This window comes from Magnolia sinica, chromosome 9, assembly GCF_029962835.1.
Source record: "Magnolia sinica isolate HGM2019 chromosome 9, MsV1, whole genome shotgun sequence".
NCBI classification, from domain to species: Eukaryota; Viridiplantae; Streptophyta; class Magnoliopsida; order Magnoliales; family Magnoliaceae; genus Magnolia; species Magnolia sinica.
In genome coordinates, this window is record NC_080581.1 from 11,187,534 (window position 1) to 11,211,507 (window position 23,974).

General features: G+C 39.2%; 1 protein-coding gene across 1 annotated transcript; it reads left to right on the forward strand.

The window, feature by feature from the left end:
* Window positions 1-1,435: 1,435 nt before the first annotated feature.
* Window positions 1,436-22,355, forward strand: LOC131256883 (uncharacterized). The gene is made up of 5 exons (XM_058257963.1): window positions 1,436-1,832; window positions 4,907-5,086; window positions 13,460-13,586; window positions 13,814-13,927; window positions 21,891-22,355. The coding sequence occupies exons 1-5, from the start codon at window positions 1,608-1,610 to the stop codon at window positions 22,004-22,006; spliced, it is 762 nt and encodes a 253-aa protein (XP_058113946.1). The 5' UTR covers window positions 1,436-1,607; the 3' UTR covers window positions 22,007-22,355.
* Window positions 22,356-23,974: the final 1,619 nt, after the last annotated feature.

Sequence of the window (23,974 nt, forward strand, 5' to 3'; positions counted from 1 at the left end):
TTAGGTCATACAGGCCTAGATGAAGGGGAAAAACAAAGATCAGCTTGATCCAAAACTTTTATGCCCCCTAAAATGTTTTTAATAGTCGACGCTAATTCAACACTTTTTCTTGTAATGTGGTCCACTTGAGATTTTGATATACTCATTTTTTGTCTCATACCATAAAATGATCCGAAGAAATAGATGGACGGCATGGATGGAATGGATACATCATGGTAGGTCTCACAGAGCACTGACCACCAGCCATTGGCTGATGTCAGGGGAGTAGCCAATCCGTTTCCTTACGGTGTGGCTACTCTCCCTGCCACCAGCCCCACGGCTGGTGGTCGGTGATCTTTGGGCCCCATGATGATGTATGTCTTTCATCCATTCTGTTCATCCATTTTTAGGGATCATTTTAGAGCTTGATTAGAAAAATGAGAGGGATATAAACTCAGGTGGACCACACCAGAGGAAAACAATGGTGATTGGATATCCACCATTAAAATCCTCCTAAGGCCCACTGTACTGTTTATTTGACATCCAATCTGTTGATTAGGTCATGCAGGCCTAGATGAAGGGGAAAAACAAAGATCAGCTTGATCCAAAACTTTTATGACCCCTAAAATGTTTTTAATAGTCGACACTAATTCAACACTTTTTCTTATAATGTGGTCCACTTGAGATTTTGATATACTCATTTTTTGTCTCATACCATAAAATGATCTGGAAAAATAGATGGACGGCATGGATGGAACGGATACATCATGGTAGGTCCCACAGAGCACCGACCACCAGCCATTGGCTGGTGGCAAGGAGAGTAGCCAATCCATTTCCACCGGCCCCGCCGCTGGTGGTCGGTGATCTTTGGGCCCCATGATGATGTATGTCTTTCATCAATTCTGTTCATCCATTTTTACGGATCATTTTAGAGCTTGATTAGAAAAATGAGAGGGATGTAAATCTCACGTGGACCACACCAGAGGAAAACAATGGTGATTGGATATCCACCATTAAAATCCTCCTAAGGCCCATTGTATTGTTTATTTGACATCCAATCTGTTGATTAGGTCATACAGGCCTAGATGAAGGGGAAAAACAAAGATCAGCTTGATCCAAAACTTTTATGACCCCTAAAATGTTTTTAATAGTCGACGCTAATTCAACACTTTTTCTTGTAATGTGGTCCACTTGAGATTTTGATATACTCATTTTTTGTCTCATACCATAAAATGATCTGGAAAAATAGATGGACGGCATGGATGGAACGGATACATCATGGTAGGTCCCACAGAGCACCGACCACCAGCCATTGGCTGGTGTCAGGGGAGTAGCCAATCCGTTTCCTTGTAGCAAAGAGCTTCTTTCGGGCTCAGGGCCGGGCTGGGCTTGGGCTGGACTTTTTTGGGTCTCTCACGGCCCTATCCGGCCCGCTGACACCCTATATTCTTCCCTCTATTCTTTTCACTTGTTTCCCGATAAAATCTCGAACTTTCTCAAAACTCTCCAACTTCCCCAATCCTTCTCTTCTCGTTTCAGATCTCTCAGCCCTAATTCCTCTCAATTCGATCGAACTACTTCGATCGATTCTCTTCAAATCATTCGACTCTCTTCTTTATTGCAAGAAAATGGTAGTCATTGAACCAGCGTCGAAATCCGTGGAGGAGGAATCCGTACAAGGTCGTGCAAATGCTAGAATTCCAGAAGCTTCTCTGACTCCGACAGAAGAAGGGTTTGAAACTGCTAGCGATGGTGAAGGAGGGAGTGACAATGGGGACGGCCCGCCTCCACTGACTGCTATATCAAGAGATGATTCCTATGAAGACGCGTTGAACGATGAGCAGTTGAAGCAGGTCAGCACTAATTGATCTCTTTCTATCATGAATCCCTTCTTTTTTTTGGTCTGTTTCAGTTTCTTTGAATTTTGAATTTTTTATTTTTATTTTGTCTTTTTTTATTTTTGAGGGAGTGGATGTAAAGGTTTTCTTATTTTGAAATGATTTTTGAGTGGTTTTGCATTAATTGTTCTGAACAAATTGTGGGGCCCACCTTTCAGTGATCTGTGCTGTTTGTGTGGTGGGGTCCTGCTGCCATGGACAGGCGATGCCGTTCGAAACACTGGAATGCATTTAGATGGTAAAAGACATAGTACTAAGCTACTATCGATGGCAACACATTTTCTGGAGGAGACGTTGATAACTTTTGTGGAGAGTTATTTGATACTCCGGCTGCATATCAACGCTTGATACGCGGGCACTTAGAATACGTAAATGTGGCATAAATTCAATAAAACTAAACCAACTGGTGGAATCATATTCTAAAAGTGTTTGAAACATGTGGCATAAATTCAATAAATTCAATAAAACTAAAACAATGCTTGATATGCGGGCACTTAGAAGGGTTTGAAACATGTGGCATAAACTGTATATAAGTTACATTCTAAAAATCATATCGCACTCTTCAAAAGTGTGGTAGACAACCCTAATTCATAAGAATCCATCAAAATAATGGTTTCGCTCGTGTAATGACTGATGAAAAAACAAGGCATTGGCTTGCATCATCCTCCAAGTTGGAGTAGTCGAGTCTGCTGGCTTTTTTTGATGCATTCATTTGTTTCGTCTTATAGTTGCTAATGGTTTCTAAATTATGTAGATGATGAAGTATGCACTCATCTTCTCTTGTAAAGGAAGTAATGAAGTTTGCTGATCATCTGTGATGCGGTTTTTCTGAATGTTAATTTTGTAAATGTTGTACTGCATCACACTTATGCTTGTGAACTAAGTAAAATTGCTCTTGCTAGATCAATCGAACTGTTGGTACTGTATTTCATGGTGTTCTTGATCAAAACATGTTCACATCCTCTTCTAGGGTCATTTCAATCTTTGAGTTTGTCTTTAGTCTCATCATTACATGGACCCAGTACGGCGTTCGTGCTTGCTTTCTTGTTAGCACCTTGTTTCATAAACGAAGGCCTGCCTTCTCTATTCCTGTTGTTGTCTTAGAAATGAAAATCAGTCTAAATCCTCCTCATTACTTTCATAGATGTAATATTTGTGCATTCCTTATTTTGGTTTTTCTTCCAGTGCTTGGGTCTCAGGATCCTCTTATCTCATTCTTACATACAGTCCCTTGAGAGTGACTAAGTAGAAGGGTTTGGAAATGCCAATGGTCTCGTAAGTCGTATCGTATAATTCCTGTTGAGTTTGTTTTGGCTTCCGTTGCCATGATACTAGTTATGTTGGTTAATTTATTTGGATTGAATCAATGATCTGCAAATCTATTTCTCTAGCCATAAAAGGGACTCCAAGTTGTTTTGCAACTGTGGAGATGACAAATTGTGTTCTTGACACAAATTTAGGAGCCGATATCTTTCAAAAAAAAAAAAAGAAAAAAAAGAAAAAGGAGCCAACAGCTCAAAAGAGAGAACAAATAAACAAACCAGCCCAAAATTACAAGCTCCACTCTATAATACAAGAAAACACTTTTCTGGCTGTGGTTCCCACAATATTGCTCCTATCCAATTGACGTGGTGGAAGACAAAACCACTCAGTCTACTCGTGAAGAGAATGAAGGTAGAAGAGGTCAAACGCCACAAAGAAGAGGCAAGGGGTGAGACTCACTTACATACTTCAAAGTTCAAACACTCATTGATTTAAAATAATTCAAAAAACTCCTGCAAACCTAAATAAAGGTATTTATACTAAACCTGAAACCCTAGAAATCTTAGGATTCTCAATCCTATGTTCGATCTAATCTTAACTATCCATTCTGATGGGATAGCTACTAACCCTGGTTCTTTTGATTAATATCCTTAAAACTGCCTATTTTGATTTTTATTGCAGAACACTTTGATTCCTTCCATTCCTATACCCCATCTTTATTTTGGTCATAACTTGTTCAACTCCAAATGTATTCTATGATGTTGGGTTGTTAGAAACACAATTGGATTGCCTTTCCATGGTTAAACCAGAGCCAACTGTTTGAAATGCATATTGAGGTAACACATGGATGAAAGCGGGGACAGTAGGATTACAAACTGGCTTGAGTTGACCACCAACAGCCTTCCAATTTCCACCACCATGAACAAATGCTGAGAGCATGGTATTAAAAAATGGTTATGTAATGGCTGTAATGATCATTATGTAACGGTAGCGGTGCGACCCATTACGCGATATGGGTTCATAACACTGTTCTAAAGAAGTAGCCCATAACAGGCATGTGATGGCCAATACGGGCCCATAACCGCCCAATACGGGGCCCTAACAAGCCAATATGGGCCTGTAATGACCCATTATGGGGCCAATACATTTCCTCTCTTTCAATTTTTTTATTTTTTATTTTATTTTATTTTTATTTTTTTTTACTGTTATGGGGCCTTAAAGGCTGTTACAGCCCAATACCATAAGGGCCATAAGGCCGGCCGTTATTGCGACCATTACTGTTATTGAATACCTTGCTGAGAGAAGTGCGTCAGTTATTTTAGTTTAAGATGAGGCCGGTTTTGTGGTGTTTGATGTTGCCTGGCATTAAATGACATTTGAAGTTTCCTAGAGCAATGCTTTTGAAGGGCACTTCTCCGCATGACTTCATTGTCAACATCATTTTAGAATCATCTTCTTTTAGAGTTGAATCGATGTCTATTCGAAGCTCCAGATAGCTACTTAGTTAATACTTAAGAGATATTAGGAGAATGCTTACATGTTTTTTTTTTCCCTGATTTAGTAGCGGAGGCCTCTTTTGGGGCTTGGCATCCCATAACTAGTTCCTATATGAATGCTAGAAATTAAAATTCAATGCTATAATGAAATTTCTTGATTTGTTCTAATATGCAAACTAAAACTTTACCTCAGTAGTCATGATGCCATGATAGTTTTCTATTTAAAAGCTTATGCTCATTTTTCTGACAATGTATTTTCTATTGAAGCAGAAAGCCTTAACTCAAGCGAATGATGCGAAAGAGGAAGGCAATAAACTGTTCCGTGCTGGGCAGTATGAAGATGCTTTACAACAATATGAACTTGCTTTACAACTTGCACCTGAAATGACGTCGTCCATGGAAATTCGTTCAATATGTCATGCAAACTCTGCTGCATGCTTCTCAAAACTGGTATGTCATTATTACCATAAAACTGATAACCTCTAATACTAACTAATTTTTAAGGAACCAACTTGGTTTTTCTTTTCTTTCTTGCCTTTTTTCTTTTCTTTTCTGAGAGGTGATGATAAATTATGTTGAGAGAAAACAAAGCAGAGTGAAGATGAGAATCCATACCCTAGCAAATGCAGTTAACAGGACCAAAGAGATACAAAAGATCCAAAAAAGCTAGAAACAAACTGCTTAAGAGACAAGGCTGAGCCACCCTGTTTGCTTTTCTGAACAACTCATCAGTGCATTGATGCCTTTTGCGAAAGCATTTGTTGCTATGCTCATCCAAAATTAACGACATGCCTACTAAAAGAAAAGGTCTCCACAGGATTCTTTTTCTCTTGGCCAATTGCCTCCCCCATGCTATGCTTAGAGGAAAGAGTCAGTCAAAGAAGGCATCACCCAACAACACTGAAATAAATCAAAGAACCTTTCCCACATGGCTCTAGCAAAGACAGTGCATGAATAGATGATCCACAGACTCACCTTTGAAGGCACATGATATACACATAAGGGAATGATCATATGCTGTTTTTGGAGGTTATCTGTGCGAGCACCTTGTTCTTGTCTACCAACCAAGCGAAGGCAATGACCCTAGGCGAGCCTTGATATGACCAAATGAATTTGGTCGGATCATGAGACACCTGAGGGGAAGGACAACAAATTGCTTTGTAGAGAGAACAGGTTATCTCCTGCAAAATATTTAGGGAGGTTAGTTCACAAAACCATCCTCACTGCATAGAGCTTCGAGCGCTTAAAAGAATCATGGACTTATTTAGGGTGGAAATTGCTCACACAGCGGGTGATGGCTCTCGTTTTTGTTTATGGAGGATGTTCGGTGCTTGGAAAGGCATCTTTGTTCATATTTACCTAAATTGGCTAGTCTTGCATCAGAAAGGCCTCTTTAGCTCTCTAAATCTCCACACCCAACTGTCCCCATCACCCACAAATGGAATCTTTTTTTAAGGGTGTTGGGGAATTTATTAAAGGTCTACTTAAAACAAAACAGGAAAAGAATACAAAGAAGAGAAAAACCAAAAACCGCCAACAAGGCAACCCGATTACAAACGATTAGAGAAATTAGTAACCCTTTTAAAAACAGACAATTTGATAGCCTCAACAATCACCTCGAAAGATGTAAAAGAATTCTGGAACTGTCTTCTATTCCTCTCACCCCAAACGACCCACCACACGATTGACAACGTCAAAAGCCAAGTGGGACGGTTATGCTTCCCTCTGTCTCCCCCATGCAATGCCCAAAGACGATTCTGAACCAAGGAAAGCATGACCCACGACACCTTGAAGGTGGAATACTCCCACACCTTCAAGGGTAAAGGTGCAAAAGTTGAAGAGGCGGTCAACGGTTTAAGCATCATGCAACACATATTCGGAATGATCAATAGACCTCTTCTGAAGGTTGTTTATCGTCAACACCTTCCTACCCACCAAGCATGTAAAGGTGGCTACCTTAGGTAGTGCTCCGTAGTACCAGAAGTGATAAGCATGCTCATATTGACTTAACACCACCTTTGGGGCACAACAACTTGTAAAAAGGTTTTACCGAGAAACAACTTTAGCTGTGCACACTCCACACCCAAGAGTCTGCTATCGAGACTTATCCGCCTTGACATCTAGTAGATTTCTTCTACACCTCGGAGACCAACATGTAGAAGGGCCAACTAAAGAATAGCAACCTCCATCCAATCCTTCAATCGGCGCAAGGCGGGCCATGTTAGGGAACCATATCCCACGACAAAGGAGATACCTTGAAAGAAATCCTTTCTAAGAGCTTACACAGATTTCCATATGTGAGAAGCTTTGTATGCAGAAGATTTTTTAGCCTCCCATCCCTCTTATCGAAGGCCATACTTCGCAGCTATGATCTCGCACTAGAAGCCACCTACTTTCGGCTCAAACCTCCAAAGCCATTTGCTCGAGAGGGCTATATTAATTTTGTGAAGGTCTTGTAGACCCGTGCCCCTCTGATTGAGGGGCTTACAAACCTCTTCCCATTTTAGGAAATGAAACTTAGTTCCTTCCTTTCATGCCCCCCTCCCAAAGGAAATCTCTTCTCAACTTGTCCAATTTTGCACAAATCGCTAGAGGGCACTTGGAAAGAGACATGAAGTATATCGTCATATTGCTGAAAGCTACTTTGATAAATGTTAGGCACCCCCCTAATGAAAGGTAACTGCTTTTCCACTTTTACAATTTTCTTTCGATTTTCTTGATCACTTTGTCCCAAAGGTGCTTTATCGATTTCCTTGTACATACGTAGAGGGAAAAGAGCCAACATTGCACCCAAAAGACATGGCAAGATGAGAGACCTCTTCTTTAAATAGTTGAATACTCAACATTTTGCTTTTGCCCACATTGATTTTCATCTGGGAAACTGCTTCGAAGCCTATAACCACTTTCCGTAGATTGTCAATCATAATCGGATCCGCTTTGCAAAAGATGGTGTTGTTGGCAAACTAGAGGTGCAGAATTCAGGTCCCCTAAGTGGTCACCCTAAATCCACTAATCAAATTTGTCTCTTGACCTTTTGCCAGCATATGGCTGAATGCTTCCATGACCACAAGGAAAAGTTACGGGGACAAAGGGTCCTCTTGTTTGAGTCCTCTATTTGACTTGAAGATGCCTTTTGGAGAACCTTTCACAAGAATTGAGAAGGATGAAGATCTGGCACAAGTCTACATCCACTTTGCTCCACATCCCAATTTGCCCAACATGTAATCCAAAAAATTCTAATCAATGTGATCATAGGGCTTCTCAACATCAAGCTTGTACACAATCGTTGATTTCTTTTCCTTGAATCCAGAGTCAATGCACTCATGTGCTATGAGAGTGTTGTCTAGAATTTGTCTTCCTCCCACAAAGACCCCCTAGCTGGGGGAGATAATGCTACCCAATGCAACACCTCTCTAAATCTCGAGGCAAGCACCTTTGCCACGATTTTATACAAACTCCTAATGAGGCTAATTGGCCTAAAGTCTTTTTACACTCTCACGCCTTCGACCTTTGGGATAATAGCAATGAAGGAGGCCCTAAGTTTTTAGGGGATTACCAACCTAACTCGAAGAACTCCTTAATGAAACTAACTACATCTTCTTTAACAACATTCCAAAACACCTAGAAAAATGCAAGGGGTAATCCGCCAGGCCCAAGTGCTTTGTTGCAACTTACAACCCAAACTATCCATGCACTTTTTAATTTTGTCTTTTGAAACTGTCTTCTCTAGTTTGCTTAGCTGCCAGTTCTGATAGGCTATCGAAGTGAAGGAAATCCAACCTTGGATGAACCCAATGCTTTTTAGACAACAACTTTTGATAGCAACTCACAATCGCGTCACGCACTTGCTCGTTCTTCTCAATCCTCGAACCATCAACCACTGTAGAAGATCTAATGATTTTGCAATATCCTTCAACTCCTCATCAGACAAGTGCCTTTGAGAAGGAGCCCAAACCACTTGCATAATATGGTTTTGAGAGAAGGAATATGTGAGGGATGCTATCATTGATATTACCATGGGATACGATCTAGCTTTGGCAAACAAATACCTTACAAGAAAGAGATGAATATTTAATAACTCTTCAAAAAAAAAAAAACCTTTTAAAAGTGGATCACATACAAGTCAAATAGATTGCTTTCCACTTAGGAAGACAGAACGATCAACGTATAAATGTTGCGGTGAAGGGGGATGGTGGACTTGACCCACTTCGCAGTATAGGTCTTCCTCAGTGTGGAAAGCAGTAGCTCGGATCAGGAATAAGGTGTGGGAAGGAGTTGGCTTTTCTTTAGGGAATGGGTGGAAAATCAAGTTTTTGGGAAGACACTTGTGGGGGAACAAAAATTGGGGGAGATATTTCCAAGGTCAGTTAGGCTTGTAGCAAGAGACGCGATGGTGGTGGCTAGTTGCTACTCGTTCCTAGGGGAGATCTGTATCGGGAGTCCACATTTCAGAAGGAATTTAGCGGATGAGATTGAGGAGTTAGTCTGATTGATGTCCTTGCTCGAAAAGGTGAGGCCAGTGCTTTTACAGTCGGACTCGTTGGTGTGGTGAAAAGATAGATTCAGAAGTTTTTCAGTTAGATCCTTTTATAAGTGTTTGGAGGGAGGTGATACAAATAGTGGGATAAGCCCATTTGCATTAGTCTGAAGCAATGTTTTAAATAGTGGTAGCGTGATGCGTAGCGCTCAACCCTCTATAGCGTGTAGCATAAGCTACACGATACTTCTATTTTTAAATTTAAAAATAGGACAAATATAATAAATAGTGAAAAAAAAATGAAAAATTATAAAAATGTCTAAAAGATTATTCATTTTATCAATTATAAGCATGCTCAAAAAAGTTATTAGTTATCATTTATCAAAAGCCAATCCACATATATAAGCCAAATCAAATAATTATCACATCAACAACTTTCTAAGCAATCCACTTTAATTAATAATGTCTAATTGAAACCACAAGTCACAATTATGAAAAGAAATAAAAATCCCATAGGTTATAAGTATCAAGTACAATACAAGTGTCACATTCCTCAACATTAGAAGCAAAGAAGACGTGAAAAAAATAATTAAAAAATAAAATAGTAAAAAAATACATTGTAGCTTACGTTATGGACGCTACGCGTTATGTAGCTGTAGCGTACGCTACGACCCCTGTAGCATATGCTACAGGGGATTTACGCTATTTGGGACGCTACGTAGTGCTACGGCCACTCTATGCTACGTAGCGTATGCTACGAGCGCTATTTGAAACACTGGTCTGAAGTTATGGTGCGCCCTCTTAAGGTAGCGGCTTTTGCTTGGCTTGTAGGGTGCAACAAGGTTTTGATGTTTGATAATTTAAGGAAAAGAAATATGATTCTCCCAAATGTTTGTGTGATGTGCTTTCAGGATGAGGAATCGGTGGATCACCTATTCATTCATTGTGGTTTTGCTAGACAGGTGCGGCATAAGTTTTGTAACCCCTTTGGAACAATGTGGGTCTTGTTGAGTTCTATTGGTCAAGTTGTTCTTTATGTGGCACGAATGCGTTAGAGGGAATGCCGGTCGGAAAGTGTGGATACTTGCTTTGCTCGCGAGTTTATGTTTCTTATGACTGGAAATGAATAACATAACTTTCAGAAATCGCTCAGGGCGAGTAGAGGACGTGTTTAACGCAGTGAAATCACATGTAATAGAATGGGTAGTGGCTGCGAAGGCTGTTACTCAGTTCCTGGCCAATTGGGCTGAGCTATTAAAGCTCTTGGGTGGATGTTTTGTTCTTTCTGGCTTTGGCCTTTCTCTCAATAAAATTTTGTTCTTATTGCTCCAAAAAAAAAAGGTCTCCCAACTTTTTGGTGGTAAGCTAAGCAACAATAATGCTTGCAACTCATTATCTAAGGCCATCTTCATAAATGTCAATTGGTTCACAATGCTATGCATCTCACGTAGATGTTCCACCATTGACTCTCCTTCCTTGAACTTTAGGTTCACAAGTTGCCTAATGAGGAATATTATTTGCCACCTTCTTCCTTTTATCCAAGTCATGCAATTTCTTTCATAGAGATTGTTTGTGAATTCAATTCGACCCATGATGGAACACTACATCGTCTAACCATTGCCGAATCATTTCGATAGCTTTTCCATCCAACCTCTTTCATTCATCTTTCGTCGTGGTTCCAGGCCTCTTTCCTTCAATTGGTGCATACAAGACTTTGTAGTAAAGCAAGTCTTCCATATTGGCCTTCCATATAAACCAATTACCTCCATTGAGACTAACCATCATTGATGGGGTAGAAATTTTCATCTTGATTTTTGCAAACAAAGCTAAAGCTCCGATACCACTTTTGTTGGGAAGATGCAAAATTCTTTCCTCTATGTAAATCACTTAAGAATTTCTACAAACATATAGGTACATTGTTTGTGCAAACCAACCTACTAAACCATGACAAGCATAACAAAAAGCATAAAATGGAAAGAAAATTAGAGGATAGAGAGATAGAAATCCACGCCGATTTTACATGGAGGACCTTCTCAATCTGAGAATGAAAAAATATAGGGCCGTTAAAGGAAAATTCACTATGCAATAATTTGGAGATTACAAGCTTCCCTCAAAATGGTTGTGGAGGTTCCGGACGGAAGAGGGTAATTTATCTCCGGAAGTGGTATTCTCAAAATATGGTGTTAGGGCAGGGGGTTGGGGGATCAAAAGCTCATCTCTTTGTAGGGCTTTTGGGGTTTGGAAGGTGGTTGAAGAGGTGGGGACCAAATTAGGGAGTGAGATTTGCAGTTGGAAATGGGAGAGGGTCTGCTTTTGGGATGACATAGATGAGAGAGATCTCTCCATGAGTCCATGTTGAGTTCCATAGGCTGGTAGATCTTGCAATGCAGGGCAAAATCACGGTGGCTAGAAGCTTCTCCAAAATCGGGAAGAGGAAACTGTGTGGTCTCCCTCTTACAGAGAAATCTTTCAAGAGAGGAGATGGTCAAGTTCCGAAGGTTATTGGAAAGGCTTGATTGTGTTTGCCTCTCGCTTGGGGAGAACGACTCTTTGGTGTGGAGTCTCGAGAAGACGGCCAGATTCTCTGTTTGGTCTTTTTACAAGCTCCTTACTCGAGGGGGTTCAGTCTCAGGCGGGGTTCTTTTGGCATTTGTTTGAGTTATAAAGTGCCCCCCAAAGGTTGTGGCATTTGCTTGGTTAGTGAGTAGGAATTGTGTACTCACTATTAACCATCTCCAAAACAGGGCAATGTACATTCCCAACATGTGCTCCATGTGCCTTAGCAATGGGGAGTCGGTAAATCACTTGTTTATTCACTGCCCGCTTGCAAGATCCATTTGGATGTACTTCCTGGGGGTTTTCAAGGTGCCGTGGGTAATGCTGGGGTCTGCTAAAAACTTGTCCCTAGCTTGGCATGGTGGCGGTATTGGGTGAGAGAAAAATTGGAAGAAGTTGTGGAGGCTTTCCTTCCTCGCGGACATTTGGACCATATGGGGAGAGCAGAATAATTGTTGTTTCATGGATAAAGAGTGAGATGCATGTGAAGTTATCAGTAGGCTAAGGCAAATGCCAAAGATTGGATTGATGATTCCAATATATCTGTAGAGAGTAGGTTTTTATTATTATTATTATTATTATTATTATTATTATTTAATTAACCCATTGGGGCTTTTCTTGTAATATGGTTTGTGCACTTTTGGCACTTTTAGTGCCTTTCTTGTAGTTCCTCATGCAATTTTGGGCTCCTTTTAATAAATTATCATTATCTTTCAAAAAATAAAAAAGTTCCCAAAAGGAGTACAATGGGGCCAAAAGTTTAGTTTACATGGGCCATCACAATCATCATCTTCTTTTTAGTCTTCTCCCAGCAATTCAAAGCCTACTTTTGAAAGGCTGATGGCAAAATTTTAATGATCAACTGGCCCCCAGCCATCAACCTTCCTCTTTTAAATGGGCTCTTAGAAACCATCGATGGTGGAGACTCACATTGACAGTGCTTGCGTGTCACCAGTCCCACCTTGCAATGGTACTAACCCTCAGACCAACTACTGCACACACCCCAGAGGGTGAGTGAACAAAGTGGGCTTGATGAGCAACAGTTGCCAGGCATTTTACCAATGAGCACAGTTCATGCATACAAATTGTGAGCCATGCTTGAGTACATCCTCGACTGGTTGGTTGCTCAGAATGGCAAGGATCCACGGAACTGTGAATTGAATACATTCTTGGGTGGTTAGTTGCAGGGAATTGCAAGGGCCCACCTATCCATGAAGGCTGCTTACAGCCAAATGCAGTTGTGCTCACACTGCATGCTAGTGTAACTATTATGCCTCCACCCACAATGGGAAATCTGAGAATGGTTAGGATCTACAGCATGCAGTGTCAGAAAGTCCGACGAGCACCTCGCAGGTCTGTGTGTAAACTTTGTAAGAGAAGGGAAACTGTTGATTTATCAAATAAAGTTCTTCTAGAGAAAGTATTCTTTTCTTATTCCTATATTAGACTGTTATATTCTGAGAATTGGTGTACTTTGCCTACTTGTGAGTTGTATTCTGTTCTTTGTTTAGTTCATAAATGAACCATGGATGAAACCTCTATGCCAGCTGGAAAACCTCTCATGTCCCACTCAGTCCATTGAGCATCCTAATTGAGTTTCCAGAGGGATATCATAGCCATTCCAGCCCCTTTTTGAGACATTTCAGAATCCCTTCCCTTCTTATTTTTTGTTTATTTTTTTGTGTTGTAAGTGGATTTTTTGGTGCATGCTTTCTTTTTTTTTACTTACGCACACAAACAGAGAAACTTCTTGGATCTTGTAAATCTGAATCACACTTGATATTTCTCAGGAGAGATATGATGACACAATTAAGCAATGCACAAAAGCGTTGGAGTTGAATCCTAACTATACGAAGGTTCTGGTTAGAAGAGGAGAAACACATGAAAAGCTCGAGCACTTTGAAGAAGCGATTGCAGGTATCATTGGATGTGTGAAAGGTTTGCCTTGGTGTGGGTTTATTCTATCAATGTTTTCAATTTTAATTAATGTTCGTTTATTTCCTTGTTATGTAACATTATGTTTGAAATGTCATTGTCCACCCTATCTTTTAGTTAGTGGAATTGTATGTTTCACATGCTGATGGTATATATGAATCCTTTTAAGTAGTGATTTTAACCTTTGCTTGGAGCTTTGTTTCACACAGACATGAAAAAGATCTTGGAGTTGGATCCATCGAATGTGCAAGCTAGACGAGTCATACAACGGTTGGAGCCTTTGGCAGCAGAAAAGCGAGAAAAGATGAAGGAAGAGATGATTGGTATGCTCATACTTCTTACATTTTTACAGCTGATGTTGTTGAATGGTATGCTTTTCTTTCCTCACATATCAAGAGGCTCATTGATCTCCTTTACTCCCCTTTTTTTTGGCACGCGTGTGTTTGTTAATTACAATATCAGTTGAGGCAGATTGAAACCTGTAACAGGTTGTAGGCAAGACAGTCCCATCAAACTTCCTCTACATAGAGGTGGTCTATCCTGTCATGATGAGAGTTTTGTCATTATGGAAACAAGGATATGGGATTACGAGTTCAGCTTTGTCATACAGTTATTTTAATCTGAAGTAAGCTCATATTTGTGCGGTAGGTTGTGTTTGGTAGTAAGAACCTCAAAATAGACTATTCGATGAATCCATAGGTGGGTGACTTCTGTTTGAACTGACTGAGCATTTGGGGCACCTCAGAAGACAATCAAATCTGCAGGTTATTGCTTTTCAGTTTGTCCATCTCCGAAACAACACTTCTTCTTTTTTTCTTCTTCTTTGAAATACTACTTGAAACAAATGATTAGTATTTTGGTGGAAAAAGTATTTCACCCACTATCAATGCCAAAGGTACTTCCAAGTGCACCCTTAATTTCCATGCATAAATTCTCTTCTTACTTATGAATCTATAGTTGCTCCATAGAAGACTCCTGTATCTGTAGAGGGTATATAATGGTGTTTTGAAACTCCCAAAATTGTGTTACACCATGATCTCACTAGCTTAGTTGCATCTCATGTATTTTTTCTTGCACGATTTGCTCTTTATGTGCATGCATGCATCTTTAACCATGTTTGGATTTGATGCACAATTGAATCATCTAAGCATTATCCCAAGCCATTGGGGTCAGCTACACAAACCCTGTTCCGCCATTCCACCATATCTTAGGTAAACCATAGTTCATCAAATCTTTTCTTACTACCTTCACCCATGTCCTTTTTGGGCCTTCCTCTTACCCATTTATAGCCTTCAACTTGAACCAACTGGTGTAATTCTTGGTCTCTGTTGTACACAGCCAAACTCTTCTTTCCCTCATCTTATTACCTATTACTACTCCTAAGTTTCCTCGAATGCATTCATTTATGACTTTATCCTTCCTCATCCTGCCACTCATTTATCTCAACATCTTCATTTCATCATTTACACTCATTCTATGGTTGGTCTTATAGCTATTCTAGACAATCTCCCCTTCTTCTTCTTCTTTATTTATTTATTTATTTATTTATTGACATGCGAATATAACTCTAGAGGAACATCTTCACTTCATCCATCCAGTTCTAATTCTATGAGCAATCATCATCATCATCTAAGCCTTATACCAATTAATTGGGTTCGGCTACATGAATCCTATTCTGCCTTTCACTCTATCAAGGGCCAGACCTTCGGATAGACCATAGGTCATCAAATCTTTTCTTACTACCCTCCATTCACATCCTTTTGGTCTTTCCTCTTGCCCTTTCAGAGCCTTTAACTTGCACCAACTCACTCTTAACCGACGTTGTTCTTAGTCTTTGTTGCACATGACCAAACCATCCAAGTCTACTTCCCCTCATCTTATTACCTATTAGTCCTATTCCTTGTCTTGCCACTTATTTATCTCAACAATCTCATTTTAGCTACACTCATCCTATGAATATGTTGTTCTTTCCAATATAAAAAATAAAAAAATGAACATGATGTTCGGCCCAACATTATGTCCCATAAAGCATGGCTGGTCTTATAGCTATCTTATAAAATTTCCTTTTTAATTTGAGTGGTGCATGATGATCACATAAAATTCTAGAAACACATCTCCATTTCTTCCACCCAACTTGAATTCTACGGGCGACATCCTTTTCTATCTATCCTCTCATGAATTATTAACCCAAGGTATCGACAGTGGTCACTTTGGAAAACTTCTTAGTACAATCTTAATTGACTTCTCACATTCATTCCTATTATTATGAAAATTGCACTCCATATACTTTGTTTTAATCTGACTAATTTTAAATCCTTTTGATTCGTCCTTCATAAATCTGGGTTTGTGTTTACACTTTCCCTCATCTTGTCAATCAAACTATTCATCTGCAAACAACATACACCATGGGATCTCCTCCTATAAATGCCTCGTTAACTCATCTGTAACCAATGCAAAAAGGTGCATGCTCAATGTCAGCCCATGGTGTAAGCCTTTAGTAATAAGGAATTTATCTCTCCACTAGTGGTCCTCATATTTGTTACCACTCCCTTGTACATATCCTTAACAATGTCAATATATTCTCTCGAGATTCCTTTCTTTCTCATCATTTACTCTCTAAGGAGCAAAGTATTCCAAAACGGTTATGTAACGGGAATGGTGGCAATTGTTACATGTTATGGGGTCATTATGGCTGTAACGTCCGTTATGGAATTATTGACCCATAACCATGGTATTCCAAATTGATTACGTAATGATAACGATCATAACCGTTATACGTTGTGGGGCCGAAACGAGCTGTAACGGCCGTTATAGGGAAAAAAAAAAAGTAAAAAGAAGAAGAGCCATGATGACCCTATAACATCCTAGAAACTTCTTTATTTATTATTATTATTTTGTTAAAATAAGGGGACTGTAATGGCTGTTTATTCCCGTATCGTGACGGTAACGGTGTTGACCGTTACGGCCACCATTACCGCTATGGAATACCTTGCTTGTAACGGGCATGTAACGGTCCGTTACGAGGTAGAAATATGTTTTTAAAAAAAATAAAAAATAAAAAATCTATTTTGGCCGTTATAACCAATATCGTAAAGGTAATGGTGCAATACCTTGCTAGGGACCCTATGATATGAAGACCATGTGGAAATCCTTCCTCCTCTCCCTATAATTTTCCATCAATTGTCTAAGTAGAAAAATAGCTTCAGTGATAAACCTCCTAGATGTGAAACCATACCGATTTTCTAATACATTAGTCTCATGCCTTAGTCTTTGCTCAATCATTCTCTTCCAAAGTTTCATAGAATGTCTCATAAGTTTAATCCCATGATAATTAGTGCAGCTTTGTATATTCCTTCTTATAAATAGGTACCATGGTACTTTTCCTTCATTCGTTGGGCATTTTCTTTGATCGTACAATTTTGTTAAACAACTTTATCAACCAAAATAACCCAATATCTTCTACGCACTTACAAACCTCCATTGCTATACCTTCTGGTCCAAGGTCCTTTCTTATTTTCATCTTTCTCAATGCTTCTTTAACTTTAGATATCCTAATCGGACAAAGGTATCTATTCTATTCAATGTCATTTGAGTTTATTGTTCCTTCTATCTCTATGCTCTCAAAGTGGTTTTCATTTAACATGTTCTGAAAATAGCTTCTCCACCTTTCATTTGAGTTTATTGTTCCTTCTACCCCTATGCTCTCAAAGTGGTTTTCATTTAACAGGTTTTGAAAATAGCTTGTCCACCTTTCGTTTATCTCATTGTCTTTTACTAGTACCCTCTGGCTATCATTCTCAATGCATCGAACGTAATATAGGTCCCTACCCTTCCTCTCTCGTATTTTTGCAAGTTTAAAGGCATCTTCCTTACCTTCTCGTCCCCCATCTATCATAAAGATCATGATACACCTTATGTCTAAGCCTCACTAACAACTTTCTTATTGTTCAAAATTTTCATAATTTCTAGTCCCTTGCCAAGCTTTGAAACTGAACGTTTCTCGTAAATAGCTTATCACACATTGTCATTCCACCGCCAAGTTTCTTATTTTATGACCGGCCCTTTTCTTTTAGGTATTCTAAAGATCTTTTGCCACCCTCCTAATGCAATCAACCATCTAATTCTACATAACATTTACTTCTTTCTTGACATTCCACTTTCCTTCTTCCATCAATTTATTTCTAAATAACATTTTTTTCTCTCCTTTTAAATTCCACCACTTGGATTTTGGACATCTTTTAATCTCATTCTCTTTCCTCCATCTATTAGTGTCAAGGTGTGCCGTAACAACCACCACCATTATTGTTACAATACGGGCCATTACGGTCTCTCTCTTTTAAAAAAATAAAAGGAAAATACCTATATCGACCCCATAACGAGGGCCATAACAGCCGTTACGACCCCATAACATGTAACGGTTGGCACCGTTACCATTACGTAATGACCGTTATGACACACCATGCTTAATGTAAATATCTATAACCATTAACCTATGTTGCACAATTAGACTATCTTCCGGTATAATCTTGCAATCCCTACATATTGATCGTTTTATTTTCCTAAGTGGAAAGAAATCTATTTGGCTTATATATGATCCACTTTTGAAGTGACTAAATGTTCTCTCTTTCTAAAGTATGCGTTTGCTAGATCTAGGCTATATGCTATAGCAAAATCAAGGATGGCATCCCCCATCTCATTTCTTCTCCCAAAAACCATTTCCTCCATGCATGCAGTCATATCCTCTACTCTCTCTTTTTTTTTCCCTACATGACCACTTGAGTCTCCTACAAATATTCTGTCTCCATTTTGAATTCCTTTTATCAGTCCATCCATATCCTCCCAAAATCGTCTTTTAATTCTATCCTCCAACCTACGGTGCATATGCACTAACAACACAAGTTTTATTAATAAAATCATATTACTTCCTATCTTAAAATCTACAACTTTATCCTTAATCTTTATCTACCATTATCCCTATCCCATTTCTATTATTGTCCTTAACTATATACCAAAGTTTATATCCATCAATGTCTCTAGTTTGGCCCCTTTACACTTGGTCTCCTAAATGCTAGTTATGATAATTTCATTTGTTTCATCGTATCCACTAACTCCATATTCTTACCTGTTAATGATTCTATATTCCATTTGGCAAGACGAATCCTATTCTTTTGGAATGGCTTCTTTACCCGTGCACTTCTAGTATGGCAACCTCTGGGGGATGCCCTAGCCATTGCCCATTTCTCACTGCACCTAGGTATCGCTGAAGCGTGTCACTTACAGGGAATGCCCTATAGCTTGAGTTTGGAATGTCATATTCTTCTGATTCATGATGGTTCATGGCATAAGGTTGACACCCGCTGCCAACCTGTCACAACCCTCCTTTGTCCAGGCTTGGGGCCAACAAAGAGAGCACAAAACTCTCACAGGCGCAATCTAATAGACTTTTACATTAGTTGATACAATCCAGCGCAATCTAATAGTCTAGTACATAGGTTGATTACAATCAACGAGTTAATTCTATGAGCAACATCCTTCTTAATCTCCTTCCTCTCATGAATTTTTGACCCAAAATATCGAAAGTTGTCATTTTGGGGTACTTGCTCAACAATCTTAACTACTTGCTAATTTCCACTCTTATTGTTGTTATTAAAATTGCATTCCACACTCTGTTTTTGTCCGATTGATTTTAAAACCTTTAGACTCTAAAGCATCCCTTTATAATTCTATCTTTGCCCTTACTCCCTCCCTCATCTCATCAATCATAAACTATGACACGTACAAAATAAATAAATAAATGCCTCGTTAAGTCATCCATAACCAATGTAAAAAGAAACGAACCCAATGTTGACCCCTGTTGTAAGCCTACAGTAATTGAAAACTCACTTCTCTCCACTAGTGGTCCTCGCATTTGTTACGGCTTCCTTGTACATGTCCAGTCAATATATCTTCTTAAGGCTCATTTCTTTCCCAACACCCTCAAGATTATCTCCGTAGATATCCTGTCATATGCTTTTTCTATGTCAATAAAGACCAATGTGTTAAGTATTGACGATATCGACCGATATATCCCACGATGTATCTTGTATCCCAACTGTGCGATATGAAACGCACAAATAGTGGGATATATCCCACATGTTCGATCCGGTGAGCATTCACAATTTTCAATCCCTTTTTTTTTTTCTTTCTATAAATCATGTTAAATCAGTGTCAAATTGTTACAAACATGAAAAATCATGGATTGGGAACTTCGATTTCGAGATTTAGAGGAGATGGGCCGAGTTGCGGAAATTGAAAAAAAATAAAAAATTCCCAATTTCTTGCAAATCGGTTGCAATATTTGTGTCCAAACATAAAATCAAACATGTGTAACCTGATCTAATGATTCTTCTTTTGCTTTTGAATGTAGTGCTTGTGTTTCCACACGTCTTCTTACATTTATAAATTATATGAATAGACTTTGAATGTACTTGCATCAATTTAGTTAGACAACACATACATTAGGACCCCATACAAAGAAAACCTATTATGTGCACTTTGTTTTTGCAATGTTTTGATTTATAAGTATGTATTGATGTCTTTTTTAACAACCACTGGAGTTTCATTGAAAATTTTGACCAATTTCCCAATATTTCCCCATGTTTCCAACAACAATGATACATTACACAATACATCTGATATATCCCATGCGATAACCGATACGTATCTGTATCCCAAGGGTGTGATACATAATGCGATACTGATATTTCAAATACTGATAAAGACCTTGTAGATATCTTTTTTTTACTCCTTCCTGTATTCCTGTATTTCTCCATCAACTGTCTATTTATAACAATTGGTTGGCCCACTGGCGTAAATCCAATCTGATTTTTTGATACACTTGTCTCATGCCCTAATCTTTGCCCAATCACTGTCTCCCAAAGTTTATAGTATGACTAAGTAGTCATAAGCTTAACCCCACGATAGTGCAACTCTGTATGTCTCTGTTATTTTGTAATACACAGTACCTTTTCTCCGTTCGTTTGGCATTTTGTTTGGTCTTACAATCTTGTTGAACAGTTTTGTAAGCCCAGATAAATCAATATTTCCCATGAGCTTCCAATACCTTATTCTCTCATTTTTGCTAATATGAGAAATATTTCTCATCTTCTCATGTCCTCAATCTAGCAACTCATCACATGCCTAAAGTTGTCCTTTCTATGTTCTTGTAACTTTTCCTTTTAGTCCCTTGCTTAACCTTTGAAACATGATCGTTTCTCACAAGTAGCATTTTGGACCTCATCGTTCCACTACAAAGTTTCCTTATACGAGTGGCTTTCCTGCTAAATACTCTTAAAACTTTATGACTTTACTATACAAGCAACCATCCTGTTCATGGTAACATTAAATTCTTCCTCAACATTCCATTTTCCTTCTTCCATCAATTTATTACTAAATAATATTGTTTTCTCTACTTTAAATTCCACCACCTCGTTTTTCGACACCTGTTAAATTTCACTCACTTTCTTCCATCTCTTAATGGGAACATCCATAACTTTAACCTATGTTGCATAGACATTCTCTCCTGGTATATGCAATCTTTAGGATAGGATGCCCCATCATTTCCTTTCCCTAAACAATATCGTCCATGTACCCTATCATATCTTCTACTATCCTTTTCCTACATGACCATTTAAGTCTTCTCCTACAAATATCCTCTCCATTTGGAGTAACTTGCATTAGTCCATCCATGGCTTTCCGGAATTCTCTTGATTCTATCCTCTGGCCCTACCTGCAGCATGCATGAATTGAACTAAATTGCATTAGCAGTTAAATGACTTCCTAGATGGCTCCAGATAGGCCTATCCCTGTTCCAATGGTACACGGGGCAGTATCCAGGCCCTTCTATTGCCATTACTTACATTGTTGGCTGGTGGAGAGGGAACTAAGTTGGGCGCCGGGTTGGGAGTTTGTAAAAGAGACTTGGGTTTTTATAAGTGGGGTTCTGGGCCTTTAGATGATCATTGATTGATCTCCCATCATCTTAGCTTTTTTCTTTCCTTTCTTTCTTTCTTTTTTTTTCCATGAGATCACTGTTACCTCTTTAAAAGAAAAAAGAAAAACCAAGTTCTGGAAAGTGTTAATGATTAAATTGAATTGGAAAGAAATGCACGTGTGGCATGGGGGCTAGTACCACGCTATGGCTATGAATTTATCGGAGTCCAGATTTCTGCGGTCCAATTCAGTAGTTTATGCAAATGCAGCCTTTAGATTTTTCAGGTTGTTGATTGCTCTACCGTGTTTTTTCAGGGAAGCTGAAGGAGATGGGGAACTCATTGTTAGGCCGCTTTGGTATGAGCGTTGACAACTTCAAAGCCGTTAAGGATCCGAATACTGGATCCTATTCTATCTCATTCCAACGTTAGTAAATTGTATGGACATCCTTTCTCAACAGGAAAAAAAAAAAAAAAAAAAGGGAAACTAGAAGCAAGAGAGTGGAAGCAGTCATTTTGTGTTTTCCCCTACTTTGTTGGTAGATTGCAGTAATTGAAGAGATGTGCATTGTTTATATATGAAACTGGGAAAAGAGACTGAAATCGATGAGTATTTTTCTTGTAAATGTGTTGACGTGATGTTGTGAAAACCAATTTAAGAACAAAAAATATATAATCTGACTGGTATTAGCCTTGTAACACTTGACCCCAATTGATGGTATAAAGGCCAGAGGAGTCGAGTGGTCTTGGTCGCTACTGGCTTGAGTTAAATCTTCTCAGACAGGTATTCGTGCAGAGTAGTTTTCAAGTTTTCAAATCTTATGAGGAAATAAAAAATGGTCAGATCCTCGGGCACGACCTTTTCTATTCTGGGCTAGAGCTTAGACATTAGCCTATTTGCTTGTAGGGTTGTCCACAGGCCAGGTTCAGACCGGGCTGAGGTCTGTTGAAGTGTGGCCCACAAAGTAAAAGCCTTGCCAGATTCCAGTCCAGGCATGTGATGGGCCAAAATACAAAGGCCCTATCCGGGCGCGTTATGATTATGCATCATCCAGAACATGAACAAGGATCTGTGGCACATGCCCAATCTGCGTGATATAGACAAAGATACCCTTGAAACTTATATGGCTGGGGCTACTGGGATCTTTGAGTCAGCCTGGGCCTAGCCTTATTTAATAAATGGGCTTTACTTTTTGTCCTCCTCTGGCACTTAGTTCTAGTATTTCAGCCCAGTCCCTAACTGAAATGTGCCAAGCCCATACTTGGCCAGCTTGGTCCACTGGCATTCCTGGGTCTCATGTTTGGGACTGATCTGTTATCTGCTGCATTTTGTTGATCCTAGTTGGGTCTGTTGATCTGGACTGGGACTTGGCCATCATAATGATTGTGCATGTGGTTACTGTAAAAGAGGTTTTGCTTAATAGGTGCTTGTCAACTACGGTTGGGCCATCTTGATGTACTTTAGCTTGGGCTTTTATTTCCAAAAGGGGCTTTTGGCTGTATCAGGTCAAGTAGAAATACATCCCTATTTGTAGCAATTGCTGATACACGTCTTATGGAGGCTTGGGCATCAAATCTCACAGTGATGCTCGGATCGGGTTCTATCTTGGGTTCACATGGGATGCAGGAAGCATGAGTGACCAGTGTTTTAGCCAGAGCGAGAGAGAACCAGACTGACCTTAGCCTATAAAACCCGACAACAGACAACAGCAGAGGCTAACACCGACTGAATTTCAGCTTTTATATATAAATAATGGAAGAATCTAATCGTGTATTTAAATCTCTGAAAAGATTTATTTATTTATTATTTTGTTTTTATTTTGGAAAGATGAGCAAAGATTTTTTATCATCCGCCCACAAAGGGCTTAATTACAAACCAGAATACAAAGAAATCAGGAAATAAGGGACATATGCCCATGAATCTTAAGAGCATAAAAATACAGAGAATAATAAATTAAAAAAAAAAAAAACACCCAATACAATGGTAAAATAAAACCTAGAGATCCAAACCCTAAGGGTTTCCTTCAAAGTTTCTAGCAAAAACAAGGTCCGAGTTCTTGAACTGTTGGACGAATGCTATTAAGCATTATCGAGGCCCGCTAAGATAACATGTCTAGAAACTTTCCTCAGTAAGTCAGCGACAAATGAACCCATAACCATCCAAACAACAACGACCTGTAACAGATGCTCCCATAACCATCCCATCTAAACATCAGCAGCAGCAGCAGCAGAAAATACTCCCATAATAATCCACAACACTACTACGACTATCCATCATAACAACAACCATAACCATCCATCCAAAACGACTGCCACAAAAACAATGGGAGCAGCAGCAGTTGTAATACCAAGAGGTTTTGACAGACAGCACCCATCCTTTCCGCAGTCGGTCCCATACAC

Excerpts from the sequence above, each read along its gene's own strand:
- LOC131256883 (XM_058257963.1), top strand. The coding sequence starts at position 1,608 with ATGGTAGTCATTGAACCAGCGTCGAAATCCGTGGAGGAGGAATCCGTA. Across the intron at positions 1,833-4,906 it reads ACGATGAGCAGTTGAAGCAG|AAAGCCTTAACTCAAGCGAA; the intron begins GTCAGCACTAAT and ends CTATTGAAGCAG. Across the intron at positions 13,928-21,890 it reads GATGAAGGAAGAGATGATTG|GGAAGCTGAAGGAGATGGGG; the intron begins GTATGCTCATAC and ends GTGTTTTTTCAG.